Raw genomic sequence first — 17,741 nt, forward strand, 5'->3', positions numbered from 1 at the left:
GATCACACAGCACGCTGTCTGAAATACAGGGAGAGATAGTCTAAACTCTAACGTTTTACACTATCTCTCCCTGTCTCCGACGCCCGCAAGTTCCTTGTGGCAAATTTCGTTTATCGCGCGGGATCGGTACATTTAAAAACTTCCGAGTCGAAGTAACGAGTAAAAGTATCTCCATACTAAATTTCTACAAAATCGGTTCAGCAGTTTTTGTGTGAAGAGGTAACAGACATACACACTTTCACATTCATAATATTAGTATTGTAACGAGGGCACCACATGGCGTGCCCTCTCACTCGCATATTCCGGGAATTTTGGAAAGCCCAAGCGTGCCCCAACAGGCGACGCGTCCGAGACGCACCCGCCAGATTCCCGCGCGCTTCCGGCTCGACTAGTTCGTAGTTCTTTTATCTTGTTAATAGTAAAATCCGTACTTAATTAAGATTTAAGAGTGATTATTTTTATATGTGTTGAATACAATAAAAGGAGTAATATAGACTTTTTACTAATAATTTATCACACCCCCGGTCAACGCATTAAAGTATAGATTTTTGATGTTTTATAATTTATAGAATCAGGCTTATAACCATATGGTATACCACTTTATGCTTATAACAGTTTCGGTACAGTTTGGTGTAAATGCCATATCCCTATGCCATATCCAAAACCAGAGCTGTACTTATCAGAAAACAAAATAAGATAAACACAAGATAAACTGATGTAGAAAATAATATATTTTATTAAAAATAAATTAGAATTTTAGTAACTAAAACAATTAAGCAAAAAAGACAAATTATGTTGCTGAAATAAATATAATAAGAGCTGACTTTCATTATTAGTATAAAGTTGCGTTTATAATAATTATGATTATAAATAAAATTATTATAATTATTCTACAATAACATAGCATAAGGGCATTCTAGTCAAGGCCATTTCTTCTCTTCGGGAACTTTTTCTCCTCTAATTGGTCAACTTTCTTGGCCACATTGGCCAGTTGCTCAGAAGCGTTTGATGCTGCAGCGCCACAGGTTTCAGCCAATTCTTGAATGCCTTGTGCAACCTGTTTAAAAACAGTATTATTGTAAAAGTGTGCATATTATTTGGCATTTTTCGAATTGCTGGATTATCAAAAATATGGGTAGACTAAGGTATGCTAAAAATGTGTAAGGTAAACAAAAAAATAAAATAATACAATTTTTATTTTTAAGAAATCTAGCAACAAAACTAGATAATCTGTAATCTTAAATGTGCAATTACCTAACTATTCCTAGAATATGGTAAAAATAATATTACTTACCACATCTGCATCTGCTTTGACCTCATTAGCTGCATTATACATGCTGTCCACCAAAGTCTGCATTTGAGGGACCTGCTGCAGCGGCTCAGACTCAAGTACAGGAGCAGCCTAGCACAAGATAAAATCATCTTTATTTCTAACTAGCTTTTCCTGCAGCTTCGCTTGCGTTAAGAAGTACTTAATATTATTAATAATAAGGTATCAAAGTACCTTACTCAAAAGCCGGCGCCAGACATAGGCTTCAAAGTTTGAGCAAACTTTGCACAAATAGGAAAATGCCAGCAATTAACTTTGCACAAATAGGCAAATTTCAGTGCCACACTTGGCGAATTTGCGTGTTTGATCACATGTCAGGCGCCCGCCATAGAATATCTAAACTCATGCAGCAGAAATCGTAATATTTTAATTTCGCCATAACTTCAATACCTGACGTACCAATTTTATTTTAATCATTCACATACCAAATATTATATATAATATATAAGCCGTACTTAGTGATGAAGTAATTTATTTTGATAAGAATTAACAGCATGAGTAAAAATTTAAATGTAGTCCAAAAAAAAAATTCAAGATTTTTAAGTAAAAAAATCGGCCAAGTGCGAGTTGGACTCGCACACGAAGGGTTCCATACCGTTATAGAGCAAACATAGGCCAAAAATTGTGTTTTTTGTATGGGAGCCCCCCTTAAATTTTTATTTTATTTAAATATTATCATAATTATTAAAGGCCTTAATTATATGTGCCTACACATATAATTCAGGTCCTTGTGAAAATTTAAAGTACTTAAAATCACTTTTGTTGTATGGGATATGGGATAAAATTAATATTTAAGGGGGGCCCTTAAATATTAATTTTATTTTGTTTTTAGTATTTGTTATTAAAGCGGCAATACACAATCTGTGAAAATTGCAGAAGTCTAGCTTTAGCGGTTCTTGAGATACAGCCTGGAGACAGACAGATGGACAGACAACGAAGTCTTAGTAATAGGGTCCCGTTTTTATCCTTTGGGTACGGTAACCCTAAAAAATGGTTGTTGTACCTCACTCGACATAGATAGGTATAGTGTGTCGCAGACTTTTTTGTAGATATAATTATAAGATCTCCAATTAATTAGAACATTTACTGGTTCTCTCTTTTAGGCCGCGTTCAGATGACGCGCGTCGACATTCAGATGACATGCGTAGGACCCGCACACGCGTTGTGCCCGCATTATGCACGCATAAACTACTAGTGACTGGACTATAGCTTGACCGCTGTAAAGTCGACCCTCGTAGCATACTAAATGTATGCTACGAGTATGCTACGAGGGTCGACTTTACAGCGGTCAAGCTTTACCTCGTTCAGTAGACTAGCCACAGCGCGTGGATGTGCAGCGGCCAGCGCGTATGCGGGGTAAGCGCGAGGCGATTCAATAAATGCAATTTGAGATCTATTGATGTGCCAAAAGACTCAAATAAAATCAACAAATTTCAAAGCGAGTTTGACGCGGGTGCAGAAGCGCGTGGCTCCTGAACACGGCCTTATAGTTTAGGCAGTGTACGCAAAATAAGTAACTTTTCTGGTTGATTTTTTACACCTTGTGTCAGAAAATCCCAAATATCTTACGGAACCCTATTTTTTTTTCCAAAATAAAGTTAAGCCTATGTTACTCATGGATAATGTAGCTTTCGAATGGTGAAAGAATTTTTAAAATCTTTCAGTACCTATGGTACTGGACCGATTTTAAAAATTCTTTTTGAGCCTATTCTAATTCCGACGCGGCTGAGCGGGCCCGTCTTCTGGCTGCTGCAACTTGGGAATCTGGACTCTGGCTCCAAGCACTTCCATCTCCAAATTTAGGCACGTTACTGGACAATACCACCTTCTCCCTTGCCATCAGTCTGCGACTAGGTTTGCCAACAAACCATCCACACTGCTGCCCTTGTGGATCTATGGTAGATCGTCTGGGTCACCATGGGCTTTCTTGCCAGCGGAGCGCTGGTCGTCTGTCGCGCCACGTGGCATTGAATGATGTTGTTCGTCGGGATCTTGTCTCCATCAACGTTCCGGCTATTTTAGAGCCGAATGGTATTGCCCGTGATGATGGCAAGAGACCCGACGGCTTAACATTAGTTCCATGGAAAAGTGGGAGGTGCTTGGTGTGGGACGCAACATGTGTCGACACACTGGCGGCCTCCTATTTACATGGAACTTCAGTGACGGCTGGTGCGGCGGCGTCCGAAGCGCAAACGCGTAAGCGGAGAAAATATGTATCTTTAAGCCGTGACTACATATTTTTGCCGCTTGCGTTTGAAACGTTAGGCCCATGGGGGGATGATATGAAAAAGTTTTTTAATCTTATATCATCCCGCCTCATAGATCGCACAGGTGACCAGAGGGCTGGAGCGTATTTTGGCCAGCGATTAAGCCTGACCTTACAGCGGGGCAATGTGGCTAGTATTCTGGGCAGTCTCCCTAAGGGCAGCAGTCTGGATGACAACCTTTTTTATATTTAAACTGTTTTTTTTTTTTTTTACTTATTATTACGCTAGTTTTTATTGTAATTTAGTTTTATTGTATTAGTTTATGGTTTTAATATAATTAGTACTAGATAATATACTTAGTAGGGACGTCAACATGATCCAGGGGGGGCAGCTGCCCCGCCCTGCCCCCCCCTCGTACGCCTATGGGGGGTATTACATTATCATTTATATTGGATCATTTCTATGATCATATATAGGATCCAATATATATGATCATTTGATCATATCTGCTTATTACATTATCATATTTCATTGATCCTATTTTACGTCATATGTGGTTTCAATAGCCAATGGAGAGTGCTAACGCTGACAGGTATTGACGTCAGGGTTACTAGATCTCAGAGAATTCGATGTGTCAAAAGACATCGTCATTTTTAATTTGGCTTGTTTTTTGTTATTTCAGCAAGATTATCCAAGTATATAATTAGAAAAATAATTACATTACATTATTTGAAACATATTAACGAACAAGAAATTAAAAACTCTTTTTATACTAAATAACTGGCAACACCTATTTCTATGACCGTATTGGATCCAATCTCTCAGCAAATGTCAAAAATCTATGATCAAGGAAGATATGAATCATATGTCTATATTACATTATCCAATATCATTGACTCAATGATCTCGGATCCAATATATTATATGATAGTCTAATATCCCCCTATGAATACAAATACCTGTTTGCATCTCTGCATGCAGTGACAATGGTGTTGAATCATTGGTTCAGCTGCCACCACCTCGTTCATGTTGTTGTTATTCCGTTGCAACTAAAATTGAATCATAAAAACTTTCAGTTGTTCATCGTATTATTGATAAGTAACGAATAAAAAAGAGAAACACGACTTTCACTTACATTCTCAACTAAATTTGGATCTGTATAGTTATTGAGTTCGTTTGCTATGCTTTTAATTGCAGATAGTTTCTCGTGCCCGGCAGTTGCGTTGTTAATTGCTTGAGCTGCATTTAACAAGTTGGTCGCGATGGAATCACCGTGTTGACCGTCCAAGCCTTGGGCGTGAGATCCAAGGCCTAATTTTGCCTCTAGTTGTTCAATGCGATTTTGTAATACTGCAATAGGGTCCATTTTAATTAAAACGATAAACTTAGTTTATATAATAATTTACCTATAAGTTTGTTATTTTTTTAGCCAAACACGAAACGAGAAGTGTTCAATTTTATTTTGAAAACAATTAACAATTTTTAAAAATTCTAAAATCTAATAAATACGAAGGTTCAACTTCTTCTTTTTTTTTAACATGGCGACTAGCATAAAACTACTGTCATTTGCCACTTGCCAGTGTCGAGTAATATAATTTATGACGAAAAATGTGGAACGCTTCACGATTTTGCGTGTCCTTGCGCAGGGGCCATGCTGATGTACTCTGTATCGTTCCAATTTTAGTTTATTGTACGGCCGAAGCGAGTACCTACTCAACTTCTTCTTTCTTATAGCGCCGGCTCTACAAGATAGGCCAGCGTAGTGGCCCATCACGATGGGCCAGCGTGGGGAGGACGTAATTCACAAGTACTACTGCGATACTGCGATTTGGCCTATTACACCATCAATAGTATCACGGAATCGTGATAATTAATACCTCATAATCAAGCAAATAATTAGAAACTGCAAAATAAGTTAAAAAGGTTCAGCATAACTGTATAATTAAAAAATCACTTACGGTCCATTTCCAGAAATACACGTATTTAGCCACTTCTAATCACCTAAAACAGTGTGCCGGACCACTCAGTACTCACGTCAGATTTCGAATGTAAGTTAAAAGTATTGAAGCTTTGAACATGTAAAAAAATTATCAAAATACTATTTTCTTAGCCACATGGCTGAAGATACAGATGCGTGCATAGACTTATTTATATATGTTGGTTATCTTATCGTACCGCGTACGGCACTAGGCACTGAACAGTGAACAGTGTCACGTTATTTTTGTTCAACGCCACAGTTAGAAGTTAGCAAAATTAGACATCGCAACGAATCGATTAATTACGTATTGCTATTTGTTTGTGTTGTGGAGAAAAGAGATAAAATAATTATTTTCTGTCCCTCACCACGTGGCCATTTTTCTCAATGGCTAGGCCAGCTTACTTAGCAACGCCAACGAGATATCTCACTCTCGAGATTATCTTGACCAAACTCTATAAAAATGTGTTATTTCGATGATAGATCTACGCGAGAAAAAATGTTTGTCATGCTAGGGTGAATAGAGATGAAGAGACAAACCATCAAACATCGAGAAAACATGTAGAGTGAGATATCTTGTTGGCGTATGCTAGGTAGGCAGGTGTTTGCCAGGATTCAGGAATATTACCAAAATGAGGGATTTTCCTATATTTTTAATTTGATTGTCAAAAAGTTTCCAATTTAGTAACTAGATGGCGTATGGGTAGACAACTTTTGGTAATACCAGGGAATACCATCAATAATTGCTACAAAACTGGGCAAAAGAATGTAAAACTTGATACATTTCAACTTGAAAAAGGCGCAGTAATATTCCAATGAATAGCTAAAATTCACGGAAGAAATAGCCCTATTTACCGATATTCACACCAAATGTCACAGGAATTATACATTTTGGTTTTGACAACATCTTACCTGCACTTGTGCAAGATAACGGATATTTAATGGCTAATATTTTACCAATAATGAATATCAAAAACCACAATTTGGGAAAAATAATAAAAACACCAACAATAAAAACTAGAAGAAGTTTGAAAGTGACATGCCCGCCAAAACTCTTTCAGTTGTCAAGTTTCAGTTTGACAAGTTTTTATTATGTCAGCGTGTTCCTAAACTATTACCAGTGTACTGGCCTAATCGCTTAGGCCAATGATCGCTTAGGTTTAAGATATTTTGATTTATGTCACACTTGACAGTACACTGATATTTTTTGGAAACACAACCCATATGTAGTCAGTGATGCCAACCTGCAGATAATTTCAGATCGGTGAGGAACTCAGGTGAGGAACCAATAGAAAATCTAAAAGTGTCTATTCTTACGCCATCTAGTTAAGATTGTTAAAATTAAATTAAAAAATATAAATGAAAATTCCTCATTAAAAAATACCCTTGTATGTGGCAAATTACACCCCCGGTGTCAGTGCCAAAGCCCAAAAGCCAAAAAAAAAAAAGTTAACCTCAAATTTTTAATGTCAAAACAAATTGATAAAGTTATAATTAGCTCTTACTTTTGTATTTCCAAAGTTAACTTCTATTAAAAAGTGTTAGAAATAAAATTAAATTGTAAAAAGTTTGTTACTGTGAAAGTCTATCTAGAAGAAAAATTTGATTAATCTACTGTTCCTATAGTATGACTAATAGTAATTTTCATCGAGGAAACTTCGTTTATTTTTGTTGTTTTGTAAAGAAACCTTAAGCTTAAATTCACTACAAATATGGATGAAGAAATGGGAGGACTTGTACAAGAAGATTTTATATTGCCACCCATCAAATATGAATGTAAATATTTTCATGAACATTTCAATTGTCTACACTCAAAAGAGTTTCTTATTAGTTATTGGTGAGATTTTAATATAAATTATATTTGTTGCAGATTTGGACCACACAGCTGATGTACAGTAAGTAATACATAAGATAAAAAAATGATGTTGTGTATTGCATAATATTATTATGTTCAAGGTGTACTCGGAAATGCCTACAGACATTTAAGGCGACACCTAGATAATTTGGCTGAAGCGATATCGATTCTCAGCAATGATGAAAGCTAAGAAATTAAAGTTCATTGTCAGTATTAATCATGTCTTTGTCTTTGAATTACCCATAGCATAACACGATTGGTCAACTTTTATAACACAGAATAATCAGTCAATAAGACCTCTATAAAAAAAGGGATTCCTATTTTGCCAACAGAGGAGAGTGATTTAAGGATGTATATAACATTTATAAATTCAAAGATTCTGACCTAAATTCGAAATATATAGTAGAATAAAACACCCTGCATCAATTGATACCAAAAAATCAATATCTTACTGACTGACTGTACTGATCTGTACTGACACTGTACTGATCGTGAAATAATTCATTTTAATGTTTGCCGGAAGTGTTAAAATTTTTGAGAATTCGTCAGAATTGGGAACTTTTTATCAAAGATAAACAGCTAAAAAACTGCTTATTAATTTCTTTGCACGATTTGCGTTTTTTTAAGCCCAAAAAAAGTGGGTTCACCGGTTATTCTGAGGAAATATTTCAAATTGAAATTTATGAAAATTATCCTTCGAAGGGTGCAACAAGACTTTATATGAACTTGGGCGGGAGCGCTGCTGGTAAAGAAGAACTGTCAAATATGTCGTTTTTGTATGTGCCAGCGTTAGTTCCTTTTTTCGCCACCTGCATTTAAAGCTTTGCCGAGCTTACTTGGCACTCACACAAAATTTTGTTCAATAATAATTAAATATCGAATAGTTCTTTAAAAATCTATTATAAAAAATCATTATAATTAATAATAAGTGTCTGGGTGTCCAATTTTTTACATATTTTAATTGGATGTAGGATGGAATTTGACCTTATATACATCCTTAAGCTTCCAAAGTACATAGATTGGTTCAAGCATGACTCTTTAATTTGCCCATGGGCATTTTCAAAAAAATGTGTACCCCTGGTTTTTACCTTGTCCCTTGACTTCGCTACAGATTATTTGTAAAAAATTACATACTAACATTTTGTAATTTTAATGTAGGAGCATAAACAAGTTTTCTTTTATTAAAATACATTCACGTTTGTATATAATTTTATTTAGTATGAGATTTATAAGGGTTTTTAAGTACCGAAACCTATTAAATTCACCTGTCCCCTTCCCAGAAGTTGTAACAAAATCTTTAATAACTATTTTTTTTCTTAAAGTAAGTTACTTAAAAAACATATGTTAGATTCTTAAATACTTAATGTATCAATTGAATGTCTTGTTATTGAAAAATCTAACATAATTTAACTACAAATTAATTAAAATTATAATCATGAAAAAACAACCCGGCCGGAATGTTCGGTTTAGTGACCGTTTTTTTTAGTTTTATAAACATACTACAAAAATATTTTCGGCACTAAATGATAGCACTATATTTCATTGTACATCGAGAAACTTCAATTTAAATTTAGTAGTTAAAAATCTGCTACAAGACGCGGACGCAGGTTGGATGGTTCTTCAGGAACGGTTTATTTGTTCAGATAAGTGACCATATTTTGTAAGCATTATTATACTTTCTCCAACTGTTTTTACTGTTGACACGTTGCAAAATTAGTTTAGTATTTAGTATAAAAAATGAAATTGTGATAACTATTATCGGTTATTTACAAACACTTTAAAAGTAAAAGAAAGTAATATTACGTGACTTCCGACTTGTGACTTTTCGTATGGTCACATATAATGGAACGGACAAGTCACAACAGGCGGAAAGCATAAGGCTTAGTTCACATTTTAAATAAATTATTTTTTTATTCACAGATTTTATTAAGAAAATTGGAGATTTTTAAACTGGTACGATTAACGTACAAATATATTTTTTATTACTTATGTGTTAAGGTGACGCCGCGTTAAAGTAAAAAACCGTTTTGGATATGTTTTAGATTGCTAGTTTTCTATGAAAGGCCGGCCCGGCCTCTCACAGAAAACAAGCAATGGAACAGCAAAAAATGGAAAGGGCGTAAGCGACAAAATAGTTTTGTCGCGTAATTTAAAAACCATAAATACATTTCATATAAGCTATGGGCAAATTAAAGTGTATGCTTGAACCAATCCATGTACATTTTTGGAAGCTTAAATCACTCTCCTCTGTAGGGAAAAATAGGAATCCTTTTTTTTTACACAGGTCTATTTGATTGATTATTCTGTTTTATAAAAGTTGACCAATCGTGTTATGCTATGGGTAAATCAAAGACAAAGACATGATAAATACTGACAATGAACTTTAATTTCTTAGCTTTAGTTATTGCTGAGAAAAATCGATATCGCTACAGCCAAATCATAAAGGCGTCGACTTTACTTAACAATAACAAATATACTATTTAAAATTTAAGTACCTAAAAGTTTTATGTTTTTTAAAAATTTTGATTTTATTTCCACTACTTTTCTATCAGTAAAGTTGAAAATCATTTTGTGTCGTTGATATTTGCAGATTTATAATAACTAGACATCAGATTATATGCATTTGCATACTTGCATATGCAAATGCATATAATCACTTTTTAGGCGATAGTGCATATTTTGGCAATTTTTCGTTGATAGTGCATATTTCGGTAGTTTAACTTCCATGGGCATTAAGATTGCAATCGGAAAATGTTGGTAGAAAATTATTATTGGCGTATAATAAATAAATAAAAAGTCTTTATTTCAAGAAATTAAAAATCCTGTATTTTATGAAATTATAAAAATTGGCGCTTTTATTAATGTCACTACCGGAAAAGTCTTCAAAAAAATAATAAATTTTAATATTAAGTGACTTTTGATTGTGCATATTTTGTGCATATTTCGACCATTTTTCGTGCATATTTGCATGGATATTTCGGCACTTTGATCGTGCATATAATCCGATGTCATTAATAACTTAGGAATTCGTAGACATGTGAACACATCTTTATGATTATGAGATGTTCGTCCCTCTAATTATTGAAGTTAAATCTATGAAATCAAAGAATTTTTTACTTTTATAAGTAGTGCAACAATAAAAATGTTTAAATAAAAGGTTTTTGTGTTATAAAAACTCCTTTAAATATGTTAAATATTACTTACTCATGTAAAAAAATTAAAAATAACCTAGTGGTTGGGTCACATAGTCACACTATGGATTAAAAATAATTGCTACTCTTGTTGATCCTTGAAATTATCAAAATTTTTTTTAATAAACAATTAAATATGCATTTCACTAGATTAAATTAACGAAGAAATCCATTTATTGCTGTATTTTTTTGTATTAAATTATATTTTACATTTAGTCGCACAACGGAATCTGTTTCGTCGAAAATTCGATTTTGTTTCAATAATATCAGAATAATATAACGTTTTCAGCGTTCTTTTTAACTTATTCCATTAGTTCAATATTTTTCCTTGTATATGACATTCAAAAAAAGGTAAATAAATGACCTTAAAAAATATAGACATATTTTTGCAAGGGTACACGTTTTTTTGAAAATGCCCCCATAGCTTATATGAAATATATTTATGGTTTTTAAATTATGCGACAAAAACCATTTTGTCGCTTACACCCTTACCATTTTTCTCAAATCTTAAACATATCCAACGCTGTTTTTTACTTCACGTCACCTTAAGTCGTAATTGTTCTAATAGTGGGCTTACATTATTCCAATCCACTTCTCGATTTCAGTGCTGGATTACTACTGGAATGGTATTAAAGGAATGAAATAATTCAGATAAAGATTAAATCACTGGATTGAAATAATGTAAATGTAAGCCAGTCATAATTCAAAAAAATTTTTGCTTTTTATTTCTAGATTACATGCATGGGGTGACAGTTTAAAGGAAGCATTTGAACAGTGTGGAATGGCAATGTTCGCCTACATGACTGAGATGGACTATGTGCAGATAAAAGAGGTTCACACTATTGAAGCAAATGCTGATGATCTGATGGGTCTCCTATATCACTTTCTGGATGAACTGCTCTTCCTGTTTTCTGTTGAGCCGTTCTTAATCTGTAAGAAGTTAGTGATAACAGAATTCAACACTCAAGAATTTAGGATAGTTTGCAAATGCTATGGGGAAGAGTTTCAAATTGGTAAACATCCCCAGGGAACTGAAGTTAAAGCAATAACATACTCCGCCATGCAGATCATTGATGAACCAAAGGACAATAAGTATGAAGTGTATGTAATTATTGATATTTAAATATATAAATATTATTTTCGTTTTTTTTTGTTGATTATAAATAAGTTAAAAATTTATACTACTTCATGATAAAAATAAGTAAGAACATAAACCAAAGTAAGTACTACTTTTTTACAAAGTCTTTAGAAAACTGTTTTTTGTACTGAACATAATATGTACCGAATCTGCTTTTCTTCATAAATTCGATTATATTGATACCTAAGGATAAGATGTTTCCACTGCATGAACAAATAAATAAAATTTTCTTTGCTATTACTTATTAGTCATTAGTAGACATCGGATTGCATATGCAAATGCATATAATGGCACTTTTTAATCGAGGTCGAGATTCAAGATGTTGAAAAGATGAATACAGTTCGACAAGGCTTTAAATGAATATGTCAATGATGTCAATGGGCGCTGCTGGTAATACGACATTTACACTCAGGGAAGTTGGACAGGGAAGTGGGCAGCGTGAATATGTAAATAGGTGACTCGCGCTGCCACTGCAGCTCATGCCGCTGCCATTGCCCGGCGCTCCCTCGAGTGTCGGTTTTTCGGGCGGAAGTCAAAGGACGGGCAGCGCGAGCGCGAGTGAGTGTTTACATTCAGCTCTCCCGCTCACTTGCCGCCAGTGTTTTGAACGAGAAGCACGTGCGACAAAATTCACAAAAATGTCACCGCCTTTTTTTAAAATGAAATAAGGGGACAAATGAGCAAGCGGGTCACCTGATGGAAAGCAACTTCCGTCGCCCATGGACACTCGCAGCATCAGAAGAGCTGCAGGTACGTTGCCGGCCTTTTAAGAGGGAATAGGGTAATAGGGGAGGGTAGGGAAGGGAATAGGGTAGGGGATTGGGCCTCCGGTAAACTCACTCGGCGAAACACAACGCAAGCACTGTTTCACGCCGGTTTTCTGTGAGAACGTGGTATTTCTCCGGTCGAGCCGGCCTATTCGTGCCGAAGCATGTCTCTCCCACGTCTAAAATACAACACCGCCGCCAACTGAGTGGAGTAACGAGAAAATCATTAAGTTTTTGGAACTTTATGAAACAGAACGGATAATATGGGATCCGTGTGATAAAAATGAATGAATTTCCCTCATCCACAATTTCCTTTTACTACGACGACGGCGTCTTCGATTCGATCTGTTTTGATCTATTTTTAAAATATGCTAGTTATATATATTCAGCAGACATAATGCTGTCGCCGCAACAGTTACAATATCCGCCATCGTTGCGGGTCGTTACGTAAAAGAGTATGAGGGCTGAGTGTGACCACCCACTCGCCTCTATAATGCCGCAGAAGTTTAGAAGGCAATATTTCCGACAGCGGCAGGAGCAGTGGCAAGGGCTGAGTGTAAACGTCCCATAAAAGGGCCCATTCACGGCAGGACTGCACGGCAGTCCTGCAGTGAATGGGCCTCACTGATTGGTTCACACTCGGTGTTGCCGGCCGGAAACACCGAGTGTGAACCAATCAGTGTGGCCCATTCACTGCAGGACTGCCGTGCAGTCCTGCCATGAATGGGCCTTTTAAACGAGAACGGTCAAATTTTTTTTATGATAGAAGACGTTTTTGTATGATAGAAGCGTTAGTTCCTTTTCTCGCCACGTTCATATATTTAAAGCCTTGTCGAGCTGTAATAAAGTTCAGTAATATATTTTTATTAAATATTAAAAGAAAAAGTAATCTAGGGGATTTCTAGGGGGAAATCAAATTAGTTCAGGGGTACGGCGCCGAGACCATCTGGCAACACTGCGGTCCACACGGTGTTTTTGCTCGATTTCGAGTAAAACTATCGAGCAAAACCGTATACTGCGTAGTGCTTCGTGCTTGAGACGATACGGTACCATTGGACGATCTGCGTGTATGGTCCAATGGTATCGTCGTATTTAACAGGAAGCTTCGTGACGATAGATGCATGTGCGGCCGCGGCATTTGGCTAAGCTACAAAAAGTCATGCATGAACATTTTCTTTATTGCAAAATATTATGGTACGGTATCGACTATCGTAAATAGTGAGCAAACTATGCCGGGCCGCAGCGTGCCGTGGCGCAGCGCAAAAATCCGAGCAGCCGCGGGCGAGGCGGAGCAAGGTTTCCTCGCTCGAACAGCCCGAGCCATTGCTCACAAAGACACGATGGCACCGCACATACGCACAGCCGTCGCAGCTTATGCTTTTATTTTGCTATACACAACTATAAAAAATAGGAGAATCTCATCTGTATGATCCTAACAAAGACTCCATTTTTTTTAGATCCTTGACAGGAATATTATTTTCAGGCTGATTTTTCTCCAAGTATCTTCCTTCATCCCTCTGTTAGTGTAATTGGGATCCCTGGCATCCCAAAGCCATACATTTGCGGCGTATAAACTTATTAGTTGTCGATTCTGATCGTTCATTTTTGACCGCGGCATAAACCAAAACATTGACGTCCATACTGCGCGAGGCAAACGACCGAGGCACCTTTGAGCATTTCAAAAAACCGACACCGCTCGGATCGGCCGCGCGCGCGCTCGCCCGAGCGTGAGCATGCGCCCGCCTCGGGCGAGCAACGTCCACACCAAGCGAGCGTACGGCGCATGCCGCGTGAGGCGAGCCTCGCTCTCGGCGCGCGGCGGCTCGCTTGGTGTGGACCCGCCTGAAACCATTGGATCACTGTGCCGGGGCGCATCGGTGCGGATTAAATCATAACACCTTAATTTAAAAAAATCACATTAAAATGTTTGGTATTTTTATATTATAATTAATTTCTCTCATTTTTACCCCAAAGGTTCGGCATAAACGTAGTTTATCTATACTAATATTATAAATGCGAAAGTATCTCTGTTTGTCTGTCTGTCTGTCTGTATCGCTTTCACGCCAAAACTACTGAACCGATTGTTATGAAATTTTGTACACAGATAGTCTAAAGCCTGAGAAAGGACATAGGCTACTTAACTGGAAAAAGGGGTTGTAAGGGGGTAAAAATGCGTAAATTTGTTCAAATTAAGTTAGTTCCAAAAACTCATAACAGATGGCGCCAAGAGTCGCCTAGATCGCGCTATCGCTTGCTCATATTTATTTCTATAAGAGGTGGTACCATGATGATTGATAAGTTGAGTTTTTTGATTCTTTCGATTGTTATACACGTTATTAATTAATAACTCACCTACCAACATAGATATCAGAAACAACAGCGCCAAAACTACTGAACGAATCGAACGAAACGATTGTAACGAAATTTTATACACAGATAGTCTAAAGCCTGAGAAAGGACATAGGCTACTTTTTTACTGGAAAAGGGGGTTGTAAGGGGGTGTTAAGCGTAAATTTAGATGGCGCCGAGAGTCGCCTAGATCGCGCTATCGCTTGCTTATACGTATTTCTATAAAGGTGGTACCATGTATTAGTAAAATTTTTCGATTCTTTCGAATGTTATACACGAACTCACCTACCAACATAGATATCAGAAACAACAGCCTACACTTGTTGACACCGCGCGCTATAAACTGAAGTCCACGCGGACGAAGTCGCGGGCAACAGCTAGACAAGGAGGACTTTATAATATCCTCTTTGACTTTAAACTTCTTTACAGCTCGACAAGGCTGAAGGCATTATAATATGAACATAGATTAAGGTCTAAGGATAGTATTATACCTTCATGAATATGAACGTGTTACGTGGGTGACATTGACGGGAGCGCTGCTGGTAAAGGAGAACTGTCAAACACATGTCAAGTATTGGTCAACTTGGACGTTTTTGTATGATAGTAGCGTTTAGTTCCTTTTCTCGCCACGTTCATATAAAGCCTTGTCGAACTGTATCTTTAGTAGTCGACATAAACTAGTATATATATTATTGGAAAGTAGTCGACATGGCGCAGTCACGTCGTGATTCCGAGTACAAAAATAAACACGAAAAAACATTAATGCCACATCATTGATATAAAGGTGTACGTCTTCACAGCTCACGCAGTTCAGTGCGAATGAAGCGTCTAAAATTATAAACCTTATTCCTTTCTAAATAGCTTCCTAACTAGGATGCTAAATGATTTAGTCAGTCAGAACTCACAGAAGCCATACTTTTTCCGATTCAGTACACTAATTAGGATTCTATCTTTGTTTTTTCTGATTGATTTGAAAAGTATGACACTACGATGTTGCCACTTTTTAATTTCTTCACTCTCTTGACAGACTATAAAATATGCTATTCCACTTGACTAAATTTAGTTACTTACTAAATCATCTAGACGTCTAAATTTAGTAAGGTGGAATAAGGACTTTAGGTCACGCACTCTTAGATACCCTCGTTTGAGTCATTCGTTAACCGGACTATCACACACAATCCGACAATGCGATACTGCTTAGTTAAACCGTAAAGTGCGACAAGGCTTTAAATGCTTTGTCCACACTATGCCTTTTTCTGTTCGTCAAGGGCATGCGTTATAGCGCAGTCAACAGCGAACGTGAGGCATGCCCGTGACGCATGCCCTCAGCTGACCGTATCCAAAAAACAAAAATGACAATGTTGGCGTTGCGTCCGTTGACGCATTCAATTATTAAATAGCTTTGTCCATACTGTGCATTTTTTTGTTCATCAAAGGCATGCGTTATAGGCAGCGCAGTCAACAGCGAACGTAAGGCATGCCCGTGACGCGCGTTAAAATCGTAGCGCTCGCTATGAGTTATGACACTTTTCTTTCAACGCGGGTGGATCTTGACGCATTCAATTATTGAATATGAAAAACGAATGTTGAATAAAAAGAAGATAACGAAAATTGAAGTTGAAATTGCATAATGTGGACATAGCTAATGCGCCAAAACGAAAGTTGAATGAAAGAAGATGATGAAAATTGAAGACGAAAGCGCATAGTGTGGACATAGCTAATGAACGTGGGCGGGAGCGCTGCTGGTAAAGGAGAACTGTCAAAAATGAGGTTTTTGTATGATGGCAGCGTTAGTTTCTTTTTTCGCCACGTTCATTTAAAGCTTTGTCGAGCTGTACGCATTTAGCGCTGCGCTGAGCGATGGCCGATGAGCCCCCGGCCCCAACCCGCCCCGGCAGTTTGGAACGCTCCGGGCCCCGGCTCCGTTAAAGTGTGCAGTTAATTTTTAAATTTGGCAACACAAGTCGACTGTCTATGGATAGAACGAATGGATTTTATAATCTGTTTTCTATCTTCATTTCCGGTAAAAAGGCGGTATCCTAATTTAAACTTCCGTTATTAGTACCGCGTAGAAGCAATGATGATGTTTGCACGGACATAAAAAAAATACGGACGTAACCTTCTTATAATCACGAGTGAAGCCTAGTTATGGCCGCCCGTGTAGGACGTGTGCGTGATATGAGGGTTGCCATATAAATCATAAATTTCCCTACTTTTTAAATTTTGTAAACTCAGACAAGTTAAATGTATTTTTTATACTTAAACATATTTTTATGTTTTTTTCGCTTCAGAAATGTAAGCGGTTGTTAAAGATGTCATAATGAAAATATTATTTTTGTGACACTAAAGATAGAAAAAAAACACATGTTACGTACAGAGAAGTATATTATTTACATAACATTATTAGTAATAATGATTATGTACAAACATTTACAATAATAAAATTATTACTAGCTATTTGACCGAGCTTTGCTCGGTATTCGATAAAACACGAATAAAATGACATTTTCTAAAAATAATTCCTAGCTAGATAGATTTATCGCCCGCGAAACCTAAATACGAAACCTGTATACGAAAAGATATAAGATACTTATGTCCCGTAACCCGTTTCATCAAACAATCAAGTAATGTTAAATAAATAATGGCTTGTTAAATCAGTTAACGGCCTGTTAGAGCTATCGAGAGTTCTACCATGCGCTAACGTCAAATCAAATCACCTAACATGGTGTTAAATTTATTCCTGGTCTAGAGGTCCATTCAATATTTTCATTCCTACTAGGTCTCAATGACGCTCGGGTGACTACACCAATAGCACCTTTCCTCCCCTACTACTGAAGGAAATCTAAGACAACAATTTTATCTATGGGCGCTTACGCCACGTCAGTCTAACCCCGTGCTAAGTACCTGAAGGACTTGTGTTACGGGTACC

At 36.8% G+C, this 17,741-nt stretch overlaps 2 protein-coding genes and 1 non-coding gene across 3 annotated transcripts; 1 reads left to right on the top strand and 2 right to left on the bottom strand.

The window, feature by feature from the left end:
• Nucleotides 1-777: 777 nt before the first annotated feature.
• LOC121729421 lies at nucleotides 778-5,025 on the bottom strand. The gene is made up of 4 exons (XM_042117938.1): nucleotides 4,673-5,025; nucleotides 4,497-4,586; nucleotides 1,295-1,402; nucleotides 778-1,057 (listed from the first exon to the last, which is right to left on the bottom strand). The coding sequence occupies exons 1-4, from the start codon at nucleotides 4,901-4,903 to the stop codon at nucleotides 917-919; spliced, it is 570 nt and encodes a 189-aa protein (XP_041973872.1). The 5' UTR covers nucleotides 4,904-5,025; the 3' UTR covers nucleotides 778-916.
• A 116-nt stretch (nucleotides 5,026-5,141) lies between these two features.
• LOC121730021 lies at nucleotides 5,142-5,247 on the bottom strand. The gene has a single exon (XR_006036058.1). It is a non-coding gene; the product is annotated as a U6 spliceosomal RNA (small nuclear RNA).
• Nucleotides 5,248-7,008: 1,761 nt separating this feature from the next.
• On the top strand, nucleotides 7,009-11,706 carry LOC121729422 (protein archease-like). Its single transcript, XM_042117939.1, has 3 exons — nucleotides 7,009-7,288; nucleotides 7,383-7,407; nucleotides 11,291-11,706. The coding sequence occupies exons 1-3, from the start codon at nucleotides 7,225-7,227 to the stop codon at nucleotides 11,679-11,681; spliced, it is 480 nt and encodes a 159-aa protein (XP_041973873.1). The 5' UTR covers nucleotides 7,009-7,224; the 3' UTR covers nucleotides 11,682-11,706.
• The last annotated feature ends 6,035 nt before the right edge of the window (nucleotides 11,707-17,741 follow it).

The sequence above is a fragment of the Aricia agestis genome, chromosome 8 (assembly GCF_905147365.1).
Source record: "Aricia agestis chromosome 8, ilAriAges1.1, whole genome shotgun sequence".
Taxonomy (NCBI): Eukaryota; Metazoa; Arthropoda; class Insecta; order Lepidoptera; family Lycaenidae; genus Aricia; species Aricia agestis.